The sequence below is a fragment of the Hippocampus guttulatus genome, chromosome 14 (assembly GCF_054856545.1).
Source record: "Hippocampus guttulatus isolate MCC_2025c chromosome 14, RoL_Hgut_1.0, whole genome shotgun sequence".
Classification (NCBI taxonomy): Eukaryota; Metazoa; Chordata; class Actinopteri; order Syngnathiformes; family Syngnathidae; genus Hippocampus; species Hippocampus guttulatus.
In genome coordinates this window covers 9359475-9385514 of record NC_141274.1, presented here as the reverse complement: position 1 = coordinate 9385514, position 26040 = coordinate 9359475, and the positions used below count along the sequence as shown (strand labels likewise).

The 26040-nt window shown below is 46.4% G+C and overlaps 1 protein-coding gene across 7 annotated transcripts in view; it reads right to left on the bottom strand.

Annotated features, from left to right (window-relative positions):
• Positions 1–26040, bottom strand: part of rnf220a (ring finger protein 220a) — a 113104-nt gene that overhangs the window by 67327 nt on the left and 19737 nt on the right. For 4 of the 7 annotated variants that reach the window (XM_086128551.1, XM_086128550.1, XM_086128554.1 and 1 more), the window contains exon 3: positions 3271–3375. The exons of the other annotated variants lie outside the window; for them this stretch is intronic. In XM_086128551.1, the coding sequence (XP_085984677.1) occupies positions 3271–3375 (105 nt within the window). The remainder of the gene's footprint in view (positions 1–3270; positions 3376–26040) is intronic. 7 annotated transcript variants of the gene reach the window in all.

Genomic DNA, 26040 nt, shown 5'->3' with positions numbered 1-26040 from the left:
CGTGAAATCGGGACTTTGAAATGTGAACGTTACGCTATAAGGGTGAAAACGGAAACGGGGTACGTTCAAAAGAGTTTTAGCCGTGTAACGGGATATAAATTTGGGGGAAAATGATGCAGATGATCATCTGGACTGCAATCTAGATTCTAGAGGACGGGCCGAGGAATAACCGATGATGAAATTGATTTTCATTGTCTGAGTCACTGTCTACCCCCGCGGAATTATAATGGCACTGCCTGTGTTTATCATCCTCCATCAATCAGGAAATGCTGTACACAAACATCAACGCAGTGCCCAGTGATCATTTCCAACTTGAAGGAACCATACAAACTAAATGAAATACTCAGCACGGACAATAGCACATTATATTGATTTTTTTTTGTAAATGAGTGATCAAACATCATCGCTATACGTTCTTTGTTGCATTTTGCAAATAAGAGACTTTTTCTGCATTTGGAGTGCAAAAAAGGGGACGTATCAGTGATCCATTGTGGGAGGGAATTTGCAGACAAACGCACCAAATTCTTGGCGGCGCGCATTCACCGGCGTGAATTATAAACCAGTGTGTAGTTGCGACGGCATTTTTAACGTCGCTGGAGCAACTCCACCGCGGCATGAGGAATTCCACGACCGCAGTGCCTCTCGGCTAGGGGCTCGTTCAACAAAGCAAATATTGTCATATGCACATACAAACAAATAATGAATGCACATTGCCGGCGCGGATCAGACGGCCCTCTCATGGTCTCGCGTACACAAGGCAAAGGGGAGAGATGGTAAGCGAGACATTTTTTTATGAGCACGGGCCGCTTCCTAGCCTGCCATAATTCAACTCTTAAATAACTGTGTGCCTGTATGCGCGCGTGTGTGTGTGTGTGTGTGAACGTGTAAAACACAGCCTCAGACATTATCCTCAAGTCGTGACAGCTGTAATTGTGGAGCATAATAAAATGGCTGCAGGGTGACACCTCTAACCACCTTCTATTAACACACACTTACACCATCCCCCATTCCCTCCTGAGCTCTCATTCATGCGCGTGCACACACACACACACACATGCGAACACCCACACACTCACAGCAAGATGGTTTCGCCGTGGCCAAACAGGAGAATGCCATCTCCCGGCCCATCAAAGCTGAGTGCTTTCAGCAGGTCCCACTAATGTGTGTATGTTGATGTCTTGATTATATGCGTCAACATATACTTTTAATATTCAACAGATACACGAGTTAAGTGCGCAAAAGGGAGAAAAAATGAAGTGCAGATTGTGGGGCTGCCGATATAGTTTCCGGTTTCCATCCTTTGTTATTGCTACGAGTGTGTCCATCGCAAAATTTGGTTTTCTTCTTTTTTTATTTTCTTTGCGCAGCTGTTGTAAACCACTGATTCAAAACATGGGTGGTCCGAGCAAGATTTGGGGGACAGGAGTTTAATCTGCGACAAAAAGCAGAAAAGTAGAAAATATGGATTTGGATACAATGGCGCACTCGAGCATTCATGACTTTATTCACGCTGCCAGAGAAAGGTGACGAACGGTGCTTGGTATTGTAGCTGTCTTTCGCAATGCTACATTCCCTCGAAAAAGATGAACAAAAAGAAAAGAAATTAAAATGAGTGGTTGACTAGTTAGCACATCCATCATAGAACACACAAAATTGTCGGTAGGTGTGATGGTGAGTACCAATACTTGAATTGTTTGTCTACGTGTGCCCTGTGAGTGGCTGGCAACCATTTGAGGGTGGAGCCGAAGACGGCTGGAATCGCCTCCGGCACGCCCGCAAACCTTGTGAGGACAATGCATGGTTCATACATGGATGTATAAAGGTTGACTCTAAACAGCAACCACATTAAAAAGCATATTGGCCCAATCAAAAAAAAAAGAAAAAGAAAGAAAACCTCACCGATAGTGTCAATTGAAGATCATTATTGCCTCCGTAAAAAGGGATTTTCATTGAGCTCTTGTGCTGGATGTCATTGGATTATGCACCTAAGAGTTTACGGGCACACACACACACACACACACACACACACACACACACACACACACACACACACACACACACACACACACACACACACACACGGCGGTGTCCATCCACACAGCACTAATCTGTGTAGCCAATAAGCAAGCAAAGTTTTCAGCTGTGAACAAAGGGCAGCTTGGCTATTATAGATCCTTCCTCTTCTCTCTTCTCATGAAATCACTTTTTGCTTTCAGGATCACAAGCGTCCCCCCCCCTCCCCCAAAAACCCTCCACCCGTATGAACTCTGGGAAAGGTATCAACACGTTGAAACCTTCCCGATTCAATTGGCCTCTCTTCCTCCTTTCTCTGCCCTGCTCTCGGTGCCTTCAGGTTGTCACAGCACATGTCAGGCCTTAATGCTTTCCAATCTTCTCCCCAACACACACTGTCGCCTTTCATTTACAGGCCTGCTGACAGGGATGACCACCATCTGCACTCCTTCATCCTGCCCGCTCTTCTCTTCACCAACGTCTGCCTCGCCTGTGCTCACAAGTCATTAGCTCTCCTTTGAACCATTTGCCATCTTTAGGGATTCGCTCCAAGGTACGCGTTCAAGATCTTGCGGATTTTTCCCTCCCGTTAAGCGTCCACTCATTTTCCCACCGTGCTCACCTATGCTCCAAACAAATCCAATGCTCTTTGTAGTTGCGGACCTGCCTCCTCGTCTGTTTGTCCCTCCCGCTGTTTTCACTTTAACAGCTTTCTATCTATTTGTCTCAGTGTCAGCGTTGGACACTTCAGGCCGCCACTTTAGCTCCCTATCCCCATTGTGCTTTCCCAGCCTGCCACGCTGGGTTTGCAATTGCCCAACGAGAGTAAACACTAGTGGCCCGGCATCAATCACACCTCACGCACGCACACGCACGCACGGACGGGCGCGTCTCGAGAGAGAGAAAGACAGAGAGGGAGGGAGATCGGCGGGCTTCCAATTTCACTTTCCCCCTCTCCCAGCAATTGAGCAACAGAATACAATCGAAAATGAGACAATATGCCGTGGCATAATGGCGCCTGATATCCAAGAGAAAACACACTGCAGAAAGCTAACAATAAAATATCTTAGAATGGGGGTTGGGGGCTGTTTGTGATCTTTCCATGTCCCTAACATAAACATGACTACTATTCCTTTCTTTTTACTGCTTTTTTATTGATCGGCGGATTCTGTTGATTTCAACTTGCGAACCAGTGTCAGAAGGGGCACACCGATTGGCTTGAGTCGCGCACACGTCTGATGGAGTTAATTTGCTCACGGCTCGCAGTCAGGTCTGCCTCTGTGCGGCCCGCTCCCAAATGGGCCGAAGCCCGGTACCGGTCCGCGGACCGGTGGTTGGGGACCCCCGGTGTACACCATTGCCCTATACCCAGGAACACACACAAATGAGCACACTTAAAAATATGTACGTGTGTGTGTGAGAGAGAGACGGTGACTCTGCCTTGCCCATTAAATCAGCCCTGTGCTAATTGGTAGGAACAACAGCAACACTTTGGCAGTATATAATGTTTTATGTCGCTTTCTTTATCACCATCTTTTAATGTTTGCCGCCATACGCGTGAGGTGGTCTTCCCGGCTTTATGTCTATGTTCCGCTCGAGTGTGCGTATATCCTGGATGATGATCCTAATGAGACGACGATGATGATGAGAGGGGACTGGAAATGCGCAGAGGCACAACAGCACGATAAGCTTCTTAACGATGATCGCTCTGTGTGTGCGTGTGTGTGTGTGTGTGTGTGTGTGTGTGTGTGTGTGAGATCGGGCGTACGCATGTGGAGTGAGTGTGTCCCTCTCTCGCCTCTTCACAAGCGAAACACAATCAACGCGGCTCTCATTTGCTATCAGTAATTAGAATGCTAATTAGCCCCTGGGAGCTAACGGGAACTAGTGTATTACAAGGGCTTGATTAGGGCTGTGATATTCCTACGGGAGGGATTTCGACTTGCGCGCTATTGGCTGAAACACCCGTCAGTTCAGACCTCCATCCAGTTGGGTGTGATTACCACTGAATAGATTGAATTAGTCAGCGGGATAAGATTTACAGAGCCGCAGCCGAGGTCCAACTCCCGCTAACGAGATGTCGCAGAGATGTGTACGTTTCTGGAAGATGAGGAACCTCAAGTCCAATTCTTCTCAGTTGTCTTTCAAGTAAAAATCTCCCTTTAATGTGTGTAGTATATTTGAATAGTTGAGGCACCGTTTACACATATGTATGAAGTGAGAAGTCTTTACACCATCTCACCCCACGACCAAGCCTGAGTCCAGAGAAGAACCACAATAATCCCGGTCGGGGCGAGCCAAATATTTGAGAGCCATGCTTTCTCTGGTCCCTCCTCTCTGACCTACGAGAGATGCTCTGGGTGACCCCACCGGGGGCGAAAGCACCTGACAACTTAGCTCAGAGGATCATTAGAACAAAAACACCTTCGGCACGGTCAGGAGGCAGCGCAAGGAGGACTTGTTTAATTTGGGGGATTGCAATTTTTATTTTTATTTTTACTTTTCCGTATGCATTCCGCACTCCGGGTCGTATTATTCTTTGAGCCGCACAGATTCCTAAGGACATAATTAAACACACACGTGTTCAAATGAATATCATATCAGATGTAATTTTCTCCTCCATTCAGCCATCAACACGAGACACTGTGAGGAGACGCACTCGGCATAACTCATGCGCGAAGGCAGAGGCCGGCAGACGCTCACGTACACTCTGCAGACGGATCACCTTCGATTGGAATAAGACACGTCGGCGTGGTGTCATTGCAGGGGAACATACCAAGTGCTGGTTGATGACGAGCAATGTTACAGTCTAATACAAATCAGTGTGTGTGGGTATGTGTGTGTGTGTGTGTGTCTGGATGTGTGTGCATGCTTTGTACCTTTTTGTCTTCAGGACACACTAACTGAATTCTGACGACACACTCCTGCTCCATTATGTAGCTGCTTAACACGCTCTCTCTCTCTCTCACCCACACACACGCCCACACACACACACACACTGCCAGTCAATTCCTTTTTCGCATCAAAACTCTTGAATATTTCAGAAGACCTTCCTTATTCCATGACTGCCTTACTAAAATTGTGTTTTAATGTGTGTGTGTGTGTGTGTGTGTGTGTGTGTGTGTGTGTGTGTGTGTGTGCGTGTGTGTTTGAATACTCTTACTGTATTCAAGAGCATGGCAACAGGCTCCTTAAGAAGGGAGAAAAGAAATCCATCTCGGCTGTGGGGGGGGGTCAAAAATGCGAGAAAAAATACTGGATGGGATGAAATGCTTCAGGCAAAGGAAAAGGGAAGACAAGAAAAAAGAATGAGGTCCTTAAGGGGAGCATCTATGAGGCTTAGGGTTCATAGGCCTAATGTGTGTGTCTCCAGAACGACCTCGCCACAACCATCAACACTTCCTGGAAGTGTGTCCATTTTGAAAAAAAAAAATCTATCTATTAAACTACATATATATGAAATATATGTAACAGTAAGATATCTGTTTAAAAATAATAATAATAATCAAAAATCAATGAATAAAAGAAAACAAAGCGAGAGAAGTATGTAAGTATGCTAATGTGTGTTTTTGACAAGCTTCTCACACTGTTACATATTTCATTTCTTGCCAGTCCTGCATATAGACCACTCATTTAAAAACGTCTCACTCACACGCGCGCGAATGCCCCCCCCCCTCCTACTCTCCTCCCCCCTACACATGCACTCACACACACATACACACACACACACACACACACACACACACACACACACACTCACACACACACTCGGTGGTTCCTGGCTTGTGGGAGGAAACATCGTCATTCTTGTCCCCCAGACAACTGATCAGTGATTAGATATGACTGTTGTCCCTTCAAGGAATTACACGCATCAAGTGTGCGGATGTAAACAAAGTGTACGCTGCAAGTGTGATACAGGAATAACTTCCCAAAAGAAAGCTATCAGTTCACGTGTGCGTTTTCCCATTTGTCCATTCGCCTCTTCCAGAAATGATTCTGACTAGCTAAAACAGCTATGATAAGAACTTTTTTTTCCCTTTGGCATTGTGCTTGCATGTGTAATCATCTGTTGGGATAGAAGGAACTCCCTAACAAACCTCTTTTTTTTCCTTTTTTTGTTTTTTGCAGACCGTGTGGAGAAAATACGAAAGAGAAAAGAAATGATTGCAGGAAGGTGGATCAAATTCCTCGTTTGTGGCTCTTTGAGTCGCTCGCCTCAACTTTGGGCCGAGCCTTGAAAGAAGAAGGTTCACACCGGTGCACGTCTGACTCAAGAGAGTCTGTCCGTACGTGTGAGAACGGGCGCTCGAGCAAGAGCTCTTACAATTAAAGCTGAGTGTGAGGCTTTCAGGCCGGGCTGATCTTCTGTAACCAAGCCCCCGTTGAGTGGCCTGGGACCATTTTAACAACCAGCCACACAAGTTGAGGCCATTTCTCATGGTGACTTCATAAAAGTCTGACCCCCCCCCCCCCGATCCCCACCCCCTGCCCACACTTGACGCTTAAACTCCCTCTGTTCACCTCCTTTGCGCATGTGGATGTGCGTGAGCGTTTGTATGTGCGTGCGCGCATGTCAAAAAAATAGCGTGGTTGGACACGAGAAGGCAAAGACGGGCGGGACCAAAAGAGGCAAAGAAAAGAAGGAACGAGTGAACGATGTTCAAGCGCAACCAAATCTGAGCAGACAAAACTTACATAAGAACAAGAAATTCAAACGATTACTTTTAGTTCAAGAAAAAAAATGTTGTTTTTTTTCATGAATGACCGTAAGACCGAAAGTGATTTATTTTCTCGAATCTCAAATATGTGAAGGCTGGGCAGGGCAGACACACTCCATATATTATCTAATCATGAGCGAGATGACTTATAACAGCAGTATGAGGAAAACAATCATAATAATACAACACATGTGTCAGTTAAAAAGTGGAGCCTACCACTGCTCAACTGCTCCTTGTAGACCAATAAAAAGCAAATGCTAGATGGAGCCATCGAAAGCGAGAGTTAGAGAGAGGCAGAGCAAGCGAGCACAGCCAACAACTCATCAAGAATATGATCAAGTGAGGCGGGACACAGATGGGTGAGCAGGAAGAACACCGAGATGCTCATTAAGAGATAATGAGGAGGTGCGATTATTCCGATGATGGAAAATAGCGGAGGATGCCCGCGCTGTTGTTTCGATTTCCATGTGGCGGGTGAAGCACCGGTGCGCCTTGAGCACCAGAGGCCACCTCCTGCTAACGGCTCCCGCTTGGGTTGTAAATTCAACTCCCGAAACAGGAGCGACGGGAAGTGGTGCGCGAAGACGGAGCGACGGGTGAAAAACAAGGCGGCGACGGATGGAGGGCTTGGTCGGTGGGTCGCGAGGCGCCGTTGCATGACAGGTATCTCGATCGCTCGGCCGAATGAGACATCGGCGGATGCGTTTTTGCCTGGGAGGGCTGGGCGCCTTTTGGGGGTCGTGGTCAGTCAGATACTGATGGACAAATGTGGACAGAAAGGTGAAAATGTCGGTGAGCGCTCTGGTTTGACCATTAGCGGCGGCTCAGCGAGTCGTCGGAGCGACGGGCCTCGGAGGGGCAGCGTGCAGAAGCGAGAGGCTTCGTCTTTTGCTCAGCCAATGGCTTCCCCAGATGGCCGCGGGTCAAGCGGGAAGTCGGAAGTCAGGGTCAGCCAACGAAAATGAGACGTTGCTTTTCCCACTGACCTGTGACAACATCCTGTCGGGGAAAACAGACCGACACACCGGCTGTGTCTTTTTCGCAATGTTTTTGTGGCATGTTTTCCTTTTTGGATGTTGGGTGTAGGTTGTCAACACACTTAAAAACAAAGAAAACAAAAAAACAAAAAAAACCCCCCCACACACAGCTTATAATTATGAGGGCTAAAACAATAATGTAAGCTGGAACAGCACATTCTACAATGGAGGGAATGACAATTTTCACAAAATTTGATACTTTGCCGAATTGCCCAACTCAAACTTTTTCGCCTTGAAAATTTGGGTTCACTGGACATTTTTCTTCAGACACGCCGAAACATTGCAAGGAATCACTGGTATCGTATGCCGTCGCAAACGCATGTTTAGCCTTTGCTTCTTGTTCTTTATGACCCAGAAAAGCAGCCTGGGATCCCATTAACAGGCCTGATGGCATTTTTATCCATTTTTTAAAAATCAAATTCTGCGTGTCCATTCAAAATGAAACAAAATGAGCAGTGAAGTAATCCTGACAGTGCGCCATTAAACGGAGCATCAACTACAACGAAGTGCGACAAAGGAGGGGGTGTTTTTCTGTCAATGGATTCCCCTCCTGTTTCTTTCCTCCCTCTGTTTCAAACAACGTTAGTAAATCTCATCAAGTAAAGATGACCCGGGGCGACCATCCATCCCATTGACAAAATGGGTGTGCCCGTAAAGGTACAACGATTTCCTTTTTTTTTTTTTTAACAAGTGTAGATCAGCGATTTGCAATCGGGGTGCCGGTTGACTTAAATGTGCGGCGAGAGATCATCACGGCAATGCGGGAAATGATCTAAAAGCCCAAAGACTTCTTGAAATGGCTGCCTTGGTTCAATCAAGTCAGGGCAGACGCCAGTGCAGATAAATACAGCGGGACAATATCGGGAACAGTTTCGAGTTCGCCACATCGCTTTTGGAATGTGTGTGTGTCCATCTGTGTGCTCAGAATGGCATCTTTCCTGTAGCCGCGTTCTTTCGCTCGCTCGATTTCATTCCGCCTTTGAGCCTCTTCCTGGCTGACTTTGAACTAAGATCAGAGGCGGCAATTTTTTCCTTTCTTTTTTTTTTTTTTTTTTTTTTTTGCTCAAATGCTTCATTTCATTTTTTCCCCATTTACGTAGTTCTGCAGTCCAGATAGTTTTTTTTTCTTCTTTCAGGATTGCATCAAAACGCTTGCATAGGAATGAATACCGTCGTGCCGCAGGAGCGAACCAAAGGCAATAGCGTGACGAGACGTGTGAACGCACGGGCTGTTGAAATTCCATTTCAAGGAATTACAATAAACAGGCCAATCTGTCATTTGTCAGGGTTTGTCTTTCTTAGTGTGTCTTTACGGAAAATGAAATAGCAAAAAAATAAAAAATAAAATCCAAACAAACAAATTTAACTGCTAGCATTTACACCTGACAGGAGCCATCTCAATTGGCACGTGCAAACTAACAGACACATCCACGTGCACGCAGAGGGGAAAAAAGGCAATGGGTTACAAACAGGCCGCCCAACAACCAGAGCAATTTTCTGTAAATTTCACCATTTAAACAAAACAAAAAAAAGCGTTTTAAAGGACACACATTGATGCACACATATACACAGATGAGGTTGGTTGTATACATTGTGCAGCTATCATATAGTTGCTGTCAAGGCCCCCCACCAATTATGAGCATTAGAAGTCCCATCATGTCACTAGTTGTCCCTGCTGCGCCAGCCCACACACCTCCCTCTCAGAGACCAGAACCTATAATCCAAACTCACTTTGCTGCCATCACAAACAAAGACACACACACACACACACAAACGCGCGTGCGCGCGCTAACACTCGCAAACCGCTTCATCTATTCTGGCTTTCTTCCACATAATTTTTTGACGCGGGCAAATTGACATTCTCAGGTATGAATAACAGAAAGTCTCTCAATGTCTGGACAAAGTGTCCAAGGGCATGTCAAATATCCAGCAAACCCGCCTCCTTGTGTTGAACATCCGACGACTACCGTTGTTATTTTTAAATAGTGTTTCGTCTGCGATATCGTTTTCGTCTGCGGTCTCCTCTTGCTCATCTGCCATCTGTGCGGTTCAAGCACTTTTTGGCGCCATTGGCATTGACGAAATGGCCATTGCAGTTAAAAGTGGGGCGGGTGGCTACGCAAAGAGATGAGCTCCGCAGACGACGATTGATGTTCGAGTACATTTCCTCTGTAGCATCAGACAGGGGCGGCGGGTGTTTATTTTAAGGGGGTGCAGGAAGCTATTAGCTCTGCAGTCACTGTGTGGAGAGGATGTAGCCACCTGTTTCAGTTAACAAGTAGCTTTTAGTTTACGAGTTGGGGTTGTTGGTTTCCAATGGAGACAGACGACGTATGCTGGTATTCTGCTCTGAAAGACGACTGCTTTCCGCAGCTGTGTTGTCACATCACTACGGAGCCACGGACATGAAAATTTGAGGGGGAAAAAAATATGTATGCACAAGGAAGGACTTTGTGTGGGTTTTTGAAGGCACCGATTAGGTCAGCGAGAAGCGAGTCTGTGAAGGTGCGCTCGATTTGTGTAGCCTCTTATCCAATAAGGGATCAGTGCTACTTCAAGTGCACGCTGACACTATTTTATGCGCACCAAATAGTCATTAGTGCGCACAAATAAGTAGTTAGTGTGCACAAATTAGTAGCTTGTGCGCACAGTCGGGGGTTATTTTTTTGGTTTTGTTTTTTTGTCTGGACCTCTGAGCGTCACAACATTGAAACGAATTAATTCAACCAAATATGAAATGAAAATATCGGCTACCAAAGTAGCATCGAAAAGCATTTAAATCCTGAAACTCCTCCCGGTTAACGATTAACTGCAAACATGATCTTGATATCTTAGCAAAGTATATTGCGTCACAAAACTGGCACTGCGACCCGTTGGGTGATGTCATGCTCTCTTCCCTCTCTCTCTCTCTCACACACACACACACACACACACACACACACACACGCTTACACAGTCATGCACATGTTCATTGCCTGTTTTACTGCAGTGGTCTAAGCCATATTTTTGGAGGCAGGCTGGTCCTTCTGCAGAGCCAAGCTCCGACACTTCCCTCTGCCTAAGTATTTCCACAGAGGAGATCCAAATTGGGGATTGGTAATATTTGATTCGGCTTTTAAACTTTTCTTGGGTGTGTCAGTGAAACGTAAAAAAAAATGCTTGTAATAAAGCTTAAACAGTATTGCCTTTAGAGTTTGACATTTCTCAGAAAGAAAAAAACAAAACAGTCCTCATTTAGGTTATAAGGGGGAGAAGCCTTCAAGAGGATAGGACTGAAAAAATTATCTCGCTAAAAATAAAACAAAATGAAATAAAAGCTGTCCTGAGCAAAACAAAGAAACATGCACACACAGGTGCAGCACCATACAGGGTCCAAGTGTGTGTTATTAGGCCTATCATCGACACTCTGGAAGGATTAGAGGACAGTTAAAGGGAGAAGGCTCACACACACACACACACACACACACCCTGAGAGCCTACCAATGGGTTGTCTACACACTACTGGACATCAAATCATTACTCATGTGTGTATCTAGTCATGCACTACTATCTGTTTTATCATACTGTGAGCACTAAGCATATCAGTGCACCACTGAGACCCTTTCAGACCAAATTCGGTGCACGCACACACACACGCACACATTATTTATATATATATACTGTACATATATATTTGACGGCAACTGATGTTTTAAACACAGTGTGCATCTTTACAGCACTACTACACTGAGCAAAGGCATCGCGCCAATTTGGGGGAAAATGTTGAACTGGCAGGCGCATGTAAATGACAAGAGAAGACAAAATCCAAATTCACGTGACAAGTACTTTGAAACTTTTTGTCTCCACGGCTTTGAATTCCATTTCCACAGATGGCCCTTTAAATCTCGAGGAGGAGTGTCTCCCGACTAACATATGCACTGACAGTCTGTCTCTCTATTCATCCCTTCTTTTCGGTTACACCTGCCTTGTGGGACATGCCCAGCCAGAGAGCGGCACGGTTGGAGAGCGACGGAGGAAACGAGGGTGGCTGCAGCAGGATTTCAAATGCAGCAACCATCCAACCAGTCAGGCAGCCAGTCGGTCAATGGCTTGCCGAAGAAGAGGACACAAAAGAAGTTCATGTGGGTGGCTCTCTTCAAGAATGGTGTTTTGTGTGTTTGGGAGCTGGTGGTGTGTATGTGTGCAGGGGTGTGGGTGTGGAAGGGGGGGGGGGGGGGTAGTAACTCCCCTTTTTCAGCGGTAGGGGGAGGGGGCGGTCAATGGGCCAGAGGGTGCATTAAGCTCCCTTAGAGAGAGCGGAGCACAGTCACCAACCCAAAGAGCTGGTCATTTCGCTGTTTTGACTGAGCGATTGAGTAACGGGGGAGGGAGAGTGGTAAAGGGGGTCTGTCTCTCTGTTTCTCTCTCTCTAAGTCTGGTGACAATTTCCTCCATTTTTCTTCTGCAACTATTTTTTCACTTCTCCAGAGGTCCCCCCCCCCTCCCCCCGCCATTGTTAATACTGTTGAGGCTGCACCAGATTTGGTCTGGCCTGGTGGAGGGAAGCACTTTAAGGCCAAACTATAAGCCCCCTCAACCCTGGCTTTCATGATCACCAAGAACTGTTGGAGCAGTTCAAATTCGACTGAGAGAATTTTTAATTTTTTTGGAGGATTCCAATGGTCACCAAAAGAAAAGCAGAATTGAGTTTATTTGACTTGCAAAGTCAACAACATTTCAGGTTAACTAACAGCTTCACTGCAGACCTTATTCATATATTTTAAAAAAAAAAAAACTTCAAGTTTAATACAAGCAAATTGTATGGCGCATCGATGAGAAGACAAGAGAAAAAGGGAAAGCCGAGGGATTGAAAAGGATAAAAGCTGTCTCCACTTTAAAGTGGATTAGGGCAACACAGCGCTGAAACAATAGGAGGTGAACCAAATCAAATTAGGCCTTCTGAAGCATCAAACAAGAAAGGCCAATGGCTGGGCTGCCTCTCTTGCTAAGCTGTTGACTCAGTGAAAATGATAGCCACCGCCGTCCTGTTTCTCTTTGGCTCAGATTAGTTTCCGCCGGTTTGGTCAGAACGTGTTCGGCAGTACCCTGGAGTGGCGCTGATTTGTCAACGTCGCTGTCACTACATTCGCAAAGGCAGAATATTTTCAGAACTCGCATCGCACTTGATGCCGTTTGCTTTGAGAGAATGATTCCATCGAAGTACACGTTTGGAGTGGATTCAGCATCCGAGGCCTCGGCTCCACATACGCCGTTCACATCTGGGTGCCCCAACTTGGTTTGCGCCATGGACCGCTTCATTCACAATCATGATCAAAAGATCAATTGCTGCTCTGTCCCGCGCGGCTACTGAGTAGCGGCTCAGTTTGATAATGAAACGCTGGCGGCCCGTGCTAGCTTCTCTCGCATTTTCATGTATTCTGCGTCATCACTTGAGTGCGACGTGTTCAGATGATTGTTGTCTTGCCCATTTTGTGACGTACTTGACACAAAAGCTTCATGACTCCACTTAGCTTTTGGGGGTACCGCCACACAAGCAACGGTGAGGAGCTGCCTTGCCGAAAGAGTTTCATCTTGCGAAGATAAGCCCAAGTCACGGCCGGCCATCATTGTTTAACTTCTTCAATTGGCAAACCAAAGCCGAGACGGAAAAACTGGACTCTGACTTTTTTGCGTCAGTCCCTTGAAGTGGTCCGGCAGCAAGCGGCCGCGGGCCAGTGGTCGGGGACCGCCGCAGTCCGTGGCTTTCTTACGCTCGACACCTCTCACGGTTCCCAGTGAAGGAGACGGATACCCCAGTGGCGATGCATGTTCCATTGTTCACGCTCTGCCTCCAATTTGCTCTCCACATTCTGCGGCCTCGGCCGAGACGTTACGCCGGCTTAAGGGACAAATCGCTAACACAAAAAAGAAGAGAAAGGGAAGAGAGAGGTGGGGAGGGGTGAGGAAAAAGAGATGGAGAGATGAGAGCAGAGGGTTTGGGTGGGGGAGGGGGGCGGGTGAGGCGGGGGTTCAACCCTCTTCACGGCAATGCAATTATGTGCGCATTTGAAGCCAGTCGGGGTTTGCGGGCAGCCGCTCGGCTTCTTTCCCTCCCCGTCCCTCTCTGTACTTTGGCGGCGAAGCTAATAGCCATAGCCGCAGCAATTTCTACGGTACATGACATTAACATGGTGGCGTGTCACCGACAAAGGGAGCCTTTCAAAGGGACTTAGAAAAGAGCAGCGCTTTCGCCTGGTTAAGTAGGCCTCAACCTGCCAAGCCGGGAAGACACACAGACAGCTAGTGTGTTTATTACTCAGCCACCTACGGAGAAGCAAGAGAAGCCGGCGTGCACGGGAGAGAGGAAAATATACATGAGCGGACTGAGCTTTACAGTAAACGCAACGCTTTGCCTCGACATCAAAGTTAAAAATAAATAAATAAAAATCATGTTCAAATGGAGCTATTAAATTGCTCTGCAAGCATGTGGGGCACTTTAACAGACACCCATTTCGAATTTGTCATGCAGCAGAAAGGAGTTGGGGGAAATCTGAGTGGCGCCCAACACAATTTCTTTCTTCCATGGGTCTTGCGATGAAAACGAAATGTCATCCCGCGCTACACTATGATGATCTCACATGTAAAGCTGGATGAAACATTTCAGGCTGTATTAGACGTACCTTAAAATGCTTTTGTCTTTTCAATTTATGTCGCCAATTTTGTTTTGTGTGTGTGTGTGTGTGAGGTGAAAACAGGGGCAGATGAGCAGAAGGCAGAGTTGGTCAGTGGTTGAGGGTTTGACACAAAAGCCATTTCAGAAAGAGAAAAGTTAAGGACACAAAGAGAGAATGAAACGAAGGAGCAAAACGGCTGCCTGGTCACAAGGAGGAGGAGGAGGAGGCGGATGGGGCGAGCCGTCCAAAAGCAGGAGTAAACTCCCACATTCAGACGCACACATAACAAGGGAACCCCTGCTCCATTGTAAGGACCATCTGTGGCCTGAAATGGATGAGAGTGCCCGGTGTGTGTGTGCGTGTGTGTGTGCGTGTGCGTGTGTGGCCGGAGAGCGGCAAAAATCTTTCATTTCTTTAAAATATCTTCTCAAGCAGGTGGAAGGAAGTCAAGTAGAACTGAATGTGGGGTTTTTTTTCAACATGGAATATAACTAATTGCTGATCAAACTCTCAACTCCATTGATACGGACGCACGTGTTTACATGCGTGTGTGTGCGCGCGTCCGCGTGCGTGTGTTTGAGACACAAACTAACTGACGCGGGGCTGGAGCTGGACAGACACCGTCATTTTAGAAACAAGTCCGCAACGTGCCACCGGCGTGGCGGGCATTTTAAGATACTTTTAAAAATGAAAAAAAAAAAAACAACAACAACAAAACTTTCCTACAAAGCTTTCAGTCTCAGTTGAATATTTTCCTTAATTGTTGTGTACCAAATAATCTGTTCTTGTAAATGCGTTACCATTTTAGCTTCACAAATAGTCCTTGAAAAAATATATATACAGTATATAGTTCAGCTTGAAAATAATGATTGAAGAATCTTGTTGATGGAATACCAATCCCGGTTTGTACAAAGATGAATAATCAATATCGAAAATCCCCATTAATATACTGCTACAATTCATTTTGACCTAATTCTGCCCCACCTTTTAGCCATCATGTGCCCCCTCCGCTCCCCCCTCCTCTACGGATTGAATGCCTCCAAAATACCCCCCGTCCCCCTCCATGTCAATTAATTAAGTGCACGCTTTTCTTTAGCCTCGCACGTCAATTAGCATGAGATAAATATGCATTAGTGGAATGATCTTGTCTTGTCAATTAGCGGCACCCACCCCTGCAACCCTGTCCTGGTGTTAATGCTCATTTGCATCATGAGTGCTTTTAAATGTGTGTTAATTAGGAACCAGGTATGAGCTTAGACCTCGAGATGCGACTCGAAGAACGTGCTCAAGTGCTTTCTTAATGTGTGGAAGGAATTTGAATAAGGAGCAGAAAATATATTTGGGACCGACCCGCGCAGGCAAATGCCTCATTTCATCAAACTGTGGATAAATATATTCTGAACTCAAAAGACCCAGTGAATCTTTTTTTTGTTGTTGTTGTTGTTGTTTTATGTCGAGTTTTCCTCCCCCAACCCAGCGGTGGACTTATGGTTGAAATGAAACACAATGAGTGCAAATGCGAGAAATTTAAATATGGCAGCGGTGTTTACAGGACAGGTGACACCGGTATGGATCAACGTCATCGCCGGGTATCGATATGATCCGTATTGGGAGGGATCCGCCCACTTGTAGACCACCAAACTTGCAGCAAGGTAATCAAATAATGGGCCTAGAAGTCGATTTTCTGTAATAGGCACGAGGGCAATTCCAACGATAGACTTCATAAGCGTTACATCACTCACAGAGCACTCTGACAAGCCATTTACTGACAACGAATTACCTCACCGCCCATAAAAAATGAAACTAATGTGAAATATCAGATATTTTAATCAACTTGGTGGATGGCGCCAATGCGTTGCTCTTCTTCAAGATTTGGAACAAGGTCGGAGAATTTGGTGGCGGGCCTTAATTAAATGACCATGGGGCCGTGTTTGATTTGCGCCCATTAAAACCCGAAAAAGTGCCATGCGAGGTTAACGACTTGGAGAAAAGTGCGCTGCAAGTATTTTAATGATGTGTGGCCAGTGCTTTATTGTCCAAAACTAAATCTAGTTGAGTGATTTTTTTTTTCTTTGGGTGCGTGGTGACCTTAAATCAGAAAAGCAGTTTGCTCTGAAGGAGACACGGTTTCATTTAGTGTTTCTGTCAAAGTCCGAGAGGGAGAAAAGGATGGATTGGGTGTCTGCACTTAATGCGTCCTCTCGTGCATATGCACTGGCGGAACACGGAGGTCTCCCAACAAGAACTTACTCTTAACGTCATCAATTATCCCCCTCGGAAACAAAATCGTTTTTTTTTTTTGTTTCTTTTTACAAAATGACCCGATACCACAAGGATACAAATGTAGGAACCATGATGGCAGTGGATTTCAATGTTTGCATTTCTAGATTATAATGGCGGGTGTTCAATGAGGTGCTTGTGAGTGGCTGCGAACATTTTCTCGATTATTTTCAACATTTGATGTTCATTTTTGCGTCGGGCCTTGACATTTTTTTAGCGGAGACGATCGGCGCTTCAAGAGAGGGAATCAAACTCCCGACCTCTGGTATTGCCACGAGGCACAACATTGCAATACTTCAATTTCTGGTTATATGGCAGTCGTTTGAAGTGTGTGTGTGGGGCGGGGGGGGGAAGCATTAAAAAAGTCAAAGGAAAAGAAAAGGCTTCAAAGTATCGATACAGAATCCTTCCCATGTGAACTGTGCTGAACTCTCGTGAGATACGCTGAAGTCCGGAAGATTTGTTACTGTTGACAACATGACACGACTGCAGTTTTTTGTGGGACTTTGTTTTCCAGGGAAAAAAAAAAATACCCAGTTCGGAATTGTACTTTTAAGAGCATCCAATTCAGATGATACACGGTGTTTTGAGGATCGCCGTTTATTAAACAAAGAAAATGATATGTGACACGCGCCTATGGTCGTGTATTAAATATGTGGTATTAAAAGGAGGGCGGAGGGGGGCACAATTCTTTCCTTCCCGAAAAACAAGTGTCATCATAATTTTCAACAAATGCTGCCTGACACTTTTGGTACTATAGTTAATTTTTTTATGACATCAGGATGGCGCATGTGGCTTTGCATAAAGCACAATGCAAATGTTGAGTAACGCATCATCCGGATTTACAACGCCGGCTTCCCGGAGGAATTGACACATCAGCGTTGGGGCCATGCAAAGAAATGACTTGTTACTCTTGGGCTTGCTGAATTCTTTGCATTCCATATCTTATCGTTTGGGGGGGGGGGGTGTAAATGCTTTTTTTTCTTTTTGCACACATGGGGAAATGCATTCCCAGCTCACAAACACACAGCCTGTAAATGATTGATTTGGATTTAATGGCACATGTTTGCGCTATCCCAAGTTAAGGATTGCTTAGCGACTAAAACTGATCAGTGGAGCACTAAAATTCTCTCACGTACCAAAAGCCTGAATGGTCCAGAGAGGAACTGCTGTGCAGTGTGTGCGTGTGTGTGTGTGCGTGTTGCTATGAGGCCTCTTGTTTCTTGACCTCTGAAGCTCTTCCTCTTGGGCCTAAGCTGACAGGACCCCCCATCTTCTCTGTCCTCCTCTCCATCAATTATCATTTGTCCAGCTTGAGCTTGCATCATCTGCCTCAACTTCATGACTGCACTCACTCAAAATGCAAATTTAAAGTCCACCATTTTTCTTGATGCGTGTTGGGAGAACAAGAGCATCGGTGACAGCAATTCACATAAAGAAAAGCACTTGGTCAGCTTTCCATTTTAGAACCAGAGACCGTTAAGTGACACGGGACTTTCAGCAAACAATGTGGCGCAGTTTAGTGTCCAAGTATCCGAACCAATCATGATTTTAGAAAAAAAAAAGTTAAAAAACCAAGCACTCCTTCCCTCGAAGAGGCTTGAATTAATAAGCGGGACACTTTCAGTGTGAAAACTCCAAAACGATGGGGAAACTCTGAGGTATGCAGTGGACAAAGCAGAGTGGATGTGTTAGTGTGTCCGTGTGGGTGGGAGGTTTGCCTGACGGAGGTTGAATGCCACCACCTAGTAGGCCGTGAAATCAGAAACCCTCGCCAACAAGACAGCCACCCCAACACCCGCCATCGCTCATTGTGTGTGTGGTAGGGCCCCTCCAGGGAAAATGCAGTCATGCAAGGTATCATCCTGAACCTCCTCCTGCCATCTCCGGCACTCCTCCTCTGCTCAATGTCCATCCTTCATGAGGTGGAAGAGCGCAAAAGTCAGCGTTGGGGCCCTGAACAGTCTCGCATCTTCGTACTTCAGTCACGGATACTTCAAGTCAACATAACGGTGCACAATACACACACACGCACACACAAAGATGTGAAATTCAACTTTTGAAATGATGTTTTTATCTCCGCACTGAAGTCTGACTGGCATGCTGTGGCATTTTCCCGATTTTGTTTGATAACGTCAACTTCAGGATTTTTTTTTTCAGGTTGCTTGATGATCTTCTGAACATTCAAGTGGGGACGCGACGCAAAAACATATGAGACTTTTTCATGCCACCGTAAGTTTCATCGCAGCAGCCACGTGCAGATGCCAATGTCTATATTTAAAAACACGTGTGAAAGGTGTTCCATATCATTTTTAAATAATGCACTTATTGAAAAGTGATCAGAAGACATGAACTTTGCATTTTTCCCCCCCCACAATAGAAAACCTCCTGCACTTCCTTGAACCAACTTGCCTCTTTTCTTGGTGTTTTGGTTAGCGGGCCTATTTACTATGCCAGCAGTGAGTTTTCCCCTCTTGTTTCACTTTCAGCCTTTGTCTGGGGTACTTAATAAAATTCGAAGTCTAGTCTGCATGTGTGTGATGTGTGTAAGAGAGAGAAAGCGAAAGAGAGAGAGCGAGAGAGAGACTTTCCCTTGTTTTGTGTCTGTCAACCTCTCGAAGGGGACTTCGTGAAAGAGAATCCAATTTTGTGTTTGGACCAAAGAAAGTCAGAGAATTTGTACTCACTGAAAGAAAAATGAGACCGATGCAGCTAATTTCAAATGATACAAATACCACCGTACGAATGTCTCCGCTTGATTTATGATGACATTCATGTTTTTGTTTTTGTCCCCGCCCCCCTCGCCCCCCCAACTGTTCGGTAGCCATTGTTGAGTGGCAGCATGCGGAAATGCATAAAAACAGTGCGACGCTTACTTTGTGACAGTTCGACCTCCTGGAAGACGAACGACTTTAGTCTTAATGAAACTTTCTTTGCCGGGATCAGAAATTAATCAAAGATAAAGGAGGGAGGTATTCAAAGTTTAACCGGGGTAAACTAATTAATAATCTAATCAAAAATCCTCTGATGAAGACGTACTCATCTGCATTAAGATGACTTCACGCTCTTGCGTCTGGCCGAGTACCTCAAACCTGAACATTTGTTCAAGGGGGAGAAAGAAGGATAGAAAGAAAGACGGTAGGAAGGACGGAAGGAAAGGAAGAAGGACGGCAAAAAGGAAAGAAAGGGTTTGGGGAAAGTGATCGATGAGCTCCGGCAGTAGGAAGTGCAAGCTAAAGAGAAACATCGACGACAAATGATTGATCCATCTTTTGAACGACGGCATTCATTCAACGGGGAGATGTTTGACCAACTTGAGCGGCCGCGGATTTCAATTCTGTTTTGCTTTATTTACCGTGAGATGAAAGATGCGATTTCATTTCCGGGGTTATCGATTTGACTGCGGAGATGAGTTTGAAAAGGCTTTCGGACCAGGATGCCGACTGCATTCCGCAAGTGGATAAAATAACGCGTGGAATTTAGTCAGGAGACAAGACGGGAAAATCGCATTTACAGTGACCCAAAATAAAATCCCCCAAAACGCAGTCATAAAATAAATCATCGGACGGCTATAACGCCGAGCGTATGAAAATTGTGGCTCTTCTTGCTCCTTGCGGCCGCTCCTCCTCTTGCTCACGCTCCCTCCCTGTTAAATTATTCAGGGCCACTTCTGCAGCATGCTTGATTAAGTTTTCATTTCTGCAAATTACCATTTGGAAATGCGCTGCGCTACTGAATCAAATCCCCACGACAAACGGCATGACTGTTTACCTGCTGTTAAACAGAGAGAGGCTGACGCGCAAAGAGAGACGAAGGCAGCATAAATCAGCGCATTATAACTCATTTCGCTCTATTGTTGTCATCATTATGTATTGTGAACCACTTTGTCAACGCCGGGAATTTCTCTGACATTCCGGTCGAAGAGTCTTGCGGCTACGTGGAAATGAAGAAGCCGAAAGGAGCACGCGGAGAGCAAACGATGCTGCGGCGGCGGCGGTCGTCGTCTCTCATCCGAGTGTACGAGAAAACCTCCCGATGTACTTTGATTGGAACATCAATAGCTCCCATTAGGAGGAACAATAGAAGCGACTACAAACATTTTACACCCAGTTAAGCCGCCGTATTGGAGTCCTTTGAAGCATCCAGTGCCAGAAACCTCCATTGGCGCTTAGACTTCACCTGGTGTCACAGAAATTTGGCCGATAATAGCAAAACAATACCAAAAAAAAAACATTTGCTAAATGTAAAAGTCGTAACTTTTCCCACTTCACTCTGTCCGACCTGATTTTGGGCAAAAATAAAATTGTTTCGGCGGCTCTCAGTTCCAAATATGCATCCGCATACGTGGGAGGAAAGCGGAAGACCCGGAGAAAACCCACGCAGGCACAAGGAGAACTTGCAAACTTCACACAGAAAGGCCGGAGCCGGAATCGAACCCGCGACCTTTGTGAGTACAGTAAAGTCATCAGTCGACGACCGCGCCGCCAAAAGTCAGGTCAAATAAATAAAAACTCAGATTATCCGCCATCCCCGTCTGCGGTCTGTGTCCGTTTTCTACGTCACGAAGCAAGTCAAAGACTCGGTATTCAAATATCAAGGCCTCGTTCGGGATTTTTATCGCTTGACATGTGCGAGTGGCGTCCTGCGGTGCATCGTGCAGGGCACGCAGTTTGCCACCAAAGCCCATCCCGACTTTGCTCTGAATCGGGGGCGTGTGGCATAAGGGGCAGTTATGTAAATGGTAGTGCTCAGAACGCTAAACATGCACGTTTACTACCTGGGGAAGACCGCGGGAGGTGCGAGCGTGCTGTGGAGGCGCACTGGAAGGTAAAGGACACGTCGTTGTTTTGCGCGGGGAAATCGTGTTATTAGGGAAGAGTCGGGGTCAAGACGGCGGCTGTGTGTAATGCGTACGTTTGTGCCTGAACGTGCTGTGGGTTGGGACCGTGCGGCACAGAGTCGCGTCTGAGGTCCTCGAAGGCGGCGGGCACGCCCCCTTCTCGATTTTCATCAATTCGCCAGGAATGTTAAACTACTTTGGGACCGGATTCTGTAATTATCAACACACGAATAAAAACCGCACGCATCTGCACTTTGGCTTTTCTTATGCCCCAATCGGCCTCATACTGGTTTTCATCATCAGATTTCCAAGGAGACGTTGAGAGACAGATCATCAACAATCGACCACAAAGCAGCCCTCCGTGGCTACAAAGGCCAAGATAAGAAAGGCCGGAGCACATTTGCACGCACAACAAACACCTGTAGCTCGCAGATAAGACCCGCGCTTTCATGACAGAAACAAAAGGTTCTGATTTACAACTTTGGTTAACCGTCGCAAAATGTCCGCTGATGACGCTCCCTCCGCGGCGGACGCGTGCGTACAGGACGTTGTTGATTTGTGTGCGCTCTCTGATTGAGGCAATTTGTCAGCGGGGGGGGGGCTACATTGGTGTCAGACGGTATCGCGATGGCCCGCATCTGCGTGTATTGTGAAAGCGGACAGCAGATTTACAGCTGTCCGCCGTGGTGAAATAGCCGGCGGCCAAATGCGGCCAACTGACAATGGACGCTTAGATTAACATCTGCCTTCGAGCCTTCCTCTTGCCTCTGCCCCGCACATTTCTCTCAGCTTGTTAAAATCGGGCTCCTAATTAGCGCTTGCGGAACCTGCTGATAAACAACCAGCTATATTTCTTACTCGCGCTGAAGAAAGGGAGACGTTTATTTCCGTGATATTTGGTCTTTGCATCCGATATCTTGTTTGGACGCGTCTTGGCCCGTCATTATTTCTTCTTCATTTAAAACCACAAACCTTTCCTCTCGCACGTCTGTTAGCAACTTAGCGCGAGGACCAAAGTAAGCGCAGCAAAAATGCGGCCTCCCTCAAGTCAGTTTGACTGCTTTTTTTCTTTTGGCCCTTCCATCAAAGCACAATTTCAAAAATAATCAATGATACTGTGCGTGTAGAATGGCCTTAAACCTGGAGCTTTTTTTTTTTTTTTAAATGAGAGAAGAAATCTCCTCTCTCTGAATGTATGACGTATTCGTGGATGGTTTGGGTATCAAAGTTTGTCTGTTGCTATCCGAGTAGATGTTAAAATGTACGGGGTAAGTTAAATTAAGATGAAACGATGGTCTATAGATGGAAAAAAAAGTAAAATGCTTACTAAATGGTTATAGATAGGCTGCGACTCATCTTGGGTCATTCGACAACAAACAATTCCGAGAGCAATCAAGGGCGCCTGATGCCACACTTGATTTCACAAGGCAAAAGTTGACTTTTGGCTTCATAAATATTTGATTTTGCTTCATTTCCTGCAGATTCATTTGATGATTTTTGCCGCCCATTACGACGCTTCTCGCCCCCGGGGCCGCCGCGCGCCTCTTCTCTCTTTCAGCCCTTCTGTTTGTCTCCCGGCGCCGAGGCCGTAGATCTCCGTAACAGGCGCTATCTGCAGAAGCCGAGCCCTAATGAGGCATCATAAGGAGAAGCGTTTGCAGCAGCCCGGCGCTGTCTTTTATTTGCCAAAGCATATCTCTTCCCCTCGCCGTTCCCGACTGCCCTCTCCGCAGATCTCAATTGCTCCATCAGTCTACCTCGCGAGCCGTATCTCTCCCTCGCTCTCCTCTCTCCTTCTCCCCTTTTCTTGCTCCCGCTTCCTTGTCGCACCGTGCTTTATCTCTCTTCTCATTCAGCCATTGAGCTCCCCCTCTGCCTTTTCCCCGGCTTGAATCATATCTGGCCGTCTACATATGCTAAAGCCTGTGTAATTACAGCAGCTCTTAAATAAAGACACGCTCCTAAAGCTGTCAACTGGAATCACAGCTAAACAAGGCGGGAGGGGCCTCCCGGCAGCTACAAAGCTGTCATACACAGCTACGGATTTATCACCGTCAAGGATGAAAGGGGGGAGAGGCTAGGATGTGCTCGCAGACTGGCTCAGATAAATCTACCTTTAATTTTCATCAAAAAGGTGTGTGGGGAGAAAATAAAAATGCGGGGAAAATGACATGTGCTCGTGGCCTAAACGATGCCGGTCACAGTTGAAGGCCTGACCGCACCAGATGTGACTTTTTTTTCTGGCCGTGTTTAATTTAAAAGACTTGTTCGCAGGTGAAATGGGGTGACGACATTGACTGGCCACGCAGTCGGCTAGTACATACATACTCGAGCCCTTTGGTATTTTTTTTATACGAATTGGTTTTAAGGACGCTGCAGCTACAAGACAGGAAGAAATAGATTAAAACACGCATTAAACAAATAGTGAAGAGGGTCCACAAGATAAATCAATCCTTTTGCCAAACCTTTGGTTGCAAACATGCAACTTCTTTGTTTTTCTCCCTTAGCTTTTCAATGCGTTTTTCTGTGCCGGCCTTCTCACGTGATCCGAGATTTTTTTTTGCTCTGGATTCCATCCCTCACTTTTCTGATCCGCTTCTCCTCAGGAGGCTCGCGGGTAATGCTGGAGCCTATCCCGGCTGTCTTCGGGGGACACCCTGAACCGGTTGCCAGCCCATCACAGGGCACACAGACACCAACAACCATTCGCACTCACACCGCGGGACAAGTTCCAGTGTTACTCTGGATTCCTCACAAGCATCTTATCAAATCCCCGCGTCGCAACTCTCGCTCCCTATGCAGTTGCCCCATCCTCCTCCAGTCTTCTACCATCGCCCCCCCCCCCTCCTCCCTTTTTGGTCTTGACTTCTGTAATTCATCAGCGCAAGCAGCAGCAGTACGGATTGATCAGCCTCTAACGGCAGTGCGCTGTATGCTGCTGATGTCGCAGGAACCTCCACTGAATAGTGAGCAGCGAGCGTGTGGGGGTCTGAGCGGCACAGGGCCAAAGTGAAGGGGACGTTTTTTTAAAAATGTATTAATCATAGTGGTAACATGGGAGGTGAGGGGCTGAGACAGGACCCTTTTTTTTTTTTTTTTTTGCCGACACACACAGACAAACACGCGCACGCGCTGGCAAGTACTTTATGCATCAAAAATCTTCACAAAAAGTGAGACCGGTAAAACACACACACACAGCACCTAGGGGGGAATACAAAGTCATTTGCCAGTAACCACGGAGCTCCTTCCATTGGTATTCGTCGGGATTCCCTCTGATTAATTGCTATCAACTGTAAACCTTATTTCTCTTAAAACCGTTTTTGTGTATGTTTTGCACGCAGAAACCGGTGCTCAATTGCCCGCTAAATGTGGACTCTTCTGACGCATCATCACTGCTTTTCTTCTTGTTGATTTTTATGGTTTGTGTTTCGCATGAATCACATTTGCATTCGCTCTGCAAGCCGACCGTTTTTTTCTTCACAAAAAAAACAAAAAAAGACGATTGTCTGCTTAAAAAAGGAACTTTAAACTTATTTCGCCGACACCGTCTCCAGCAGAAGAGTCCCCGAGTGAACCCAAAGCCTGTACGAGTCAAGTACGAGTCGATGCCACCGACACGAGCCTCTTCGCCTCTCTCAGACGGCGATGTTCATTACTGTAGAAGGTTTTCGAAGTTTTAAGTAAACACATGCACTGTTGCAATCTTTGTTTCAAATATGTCAGGCCTAAACACCGTTTATATATTGTAAACATGTACCCACATTCACGAAAATTTCTACGTGGGGCAGGGGAGGGGGGGGGGGCAAATCCTCCCTCGCGGTTTTCACCTTTCGCGGGGGGGGGGCGAAATACGAGGGCTGACCACATGTTTATAAGAGGTCAAATTTAGGTGCTCCAGAGTAAGACATGTGTGGTTGAGACATTTGCGGGGTCACCGAGAAGATGACGCAAGAGGAGGTGGAAGGTGAAAGACACAAGTGCGTGCAGAGCAAAAGGAGTGGAAGAAATCCAGGAGGGAAAAAGGGACGAAGGCAATGGAGGAGAGGAAAGTGAGGGGCTAGAGAGAGTGGTGGAGAGGTGACAAGGCTTCGGGGACAGAGGCATGAATAATTCATCCACACTTGTGATGGACAGATTGGGGGGCGGGCGGGGGGGGGGGGGGGGGGGGTGAAGAGGGACGGAGTGAGAGGTAGAACAGGGCCAGAGGAAGCGGCCGATGAAAGTGGTGGAAGGGGAGGAATAAAATGACTAACAGAAGAGGGAAAGAAGAGAAGAAGAAAGCAAGTCAAGGGTGGAGGGGCCACACACTGGAGCTCTTTGATCCTAACAAACCTCTCTCACCCTGACACCACCGTGCCATCTGGGGCCCACACTGCGTGTGTGTGTGCGTCTGCGCATGAGACACAGACACAGAGGAGACAAAGGAACAGAGTGGAGATGCTATTGTGTCATTTCGATCCAAATTAAGCGTACGGTTTCAGTTACATGCAGATTAAGAT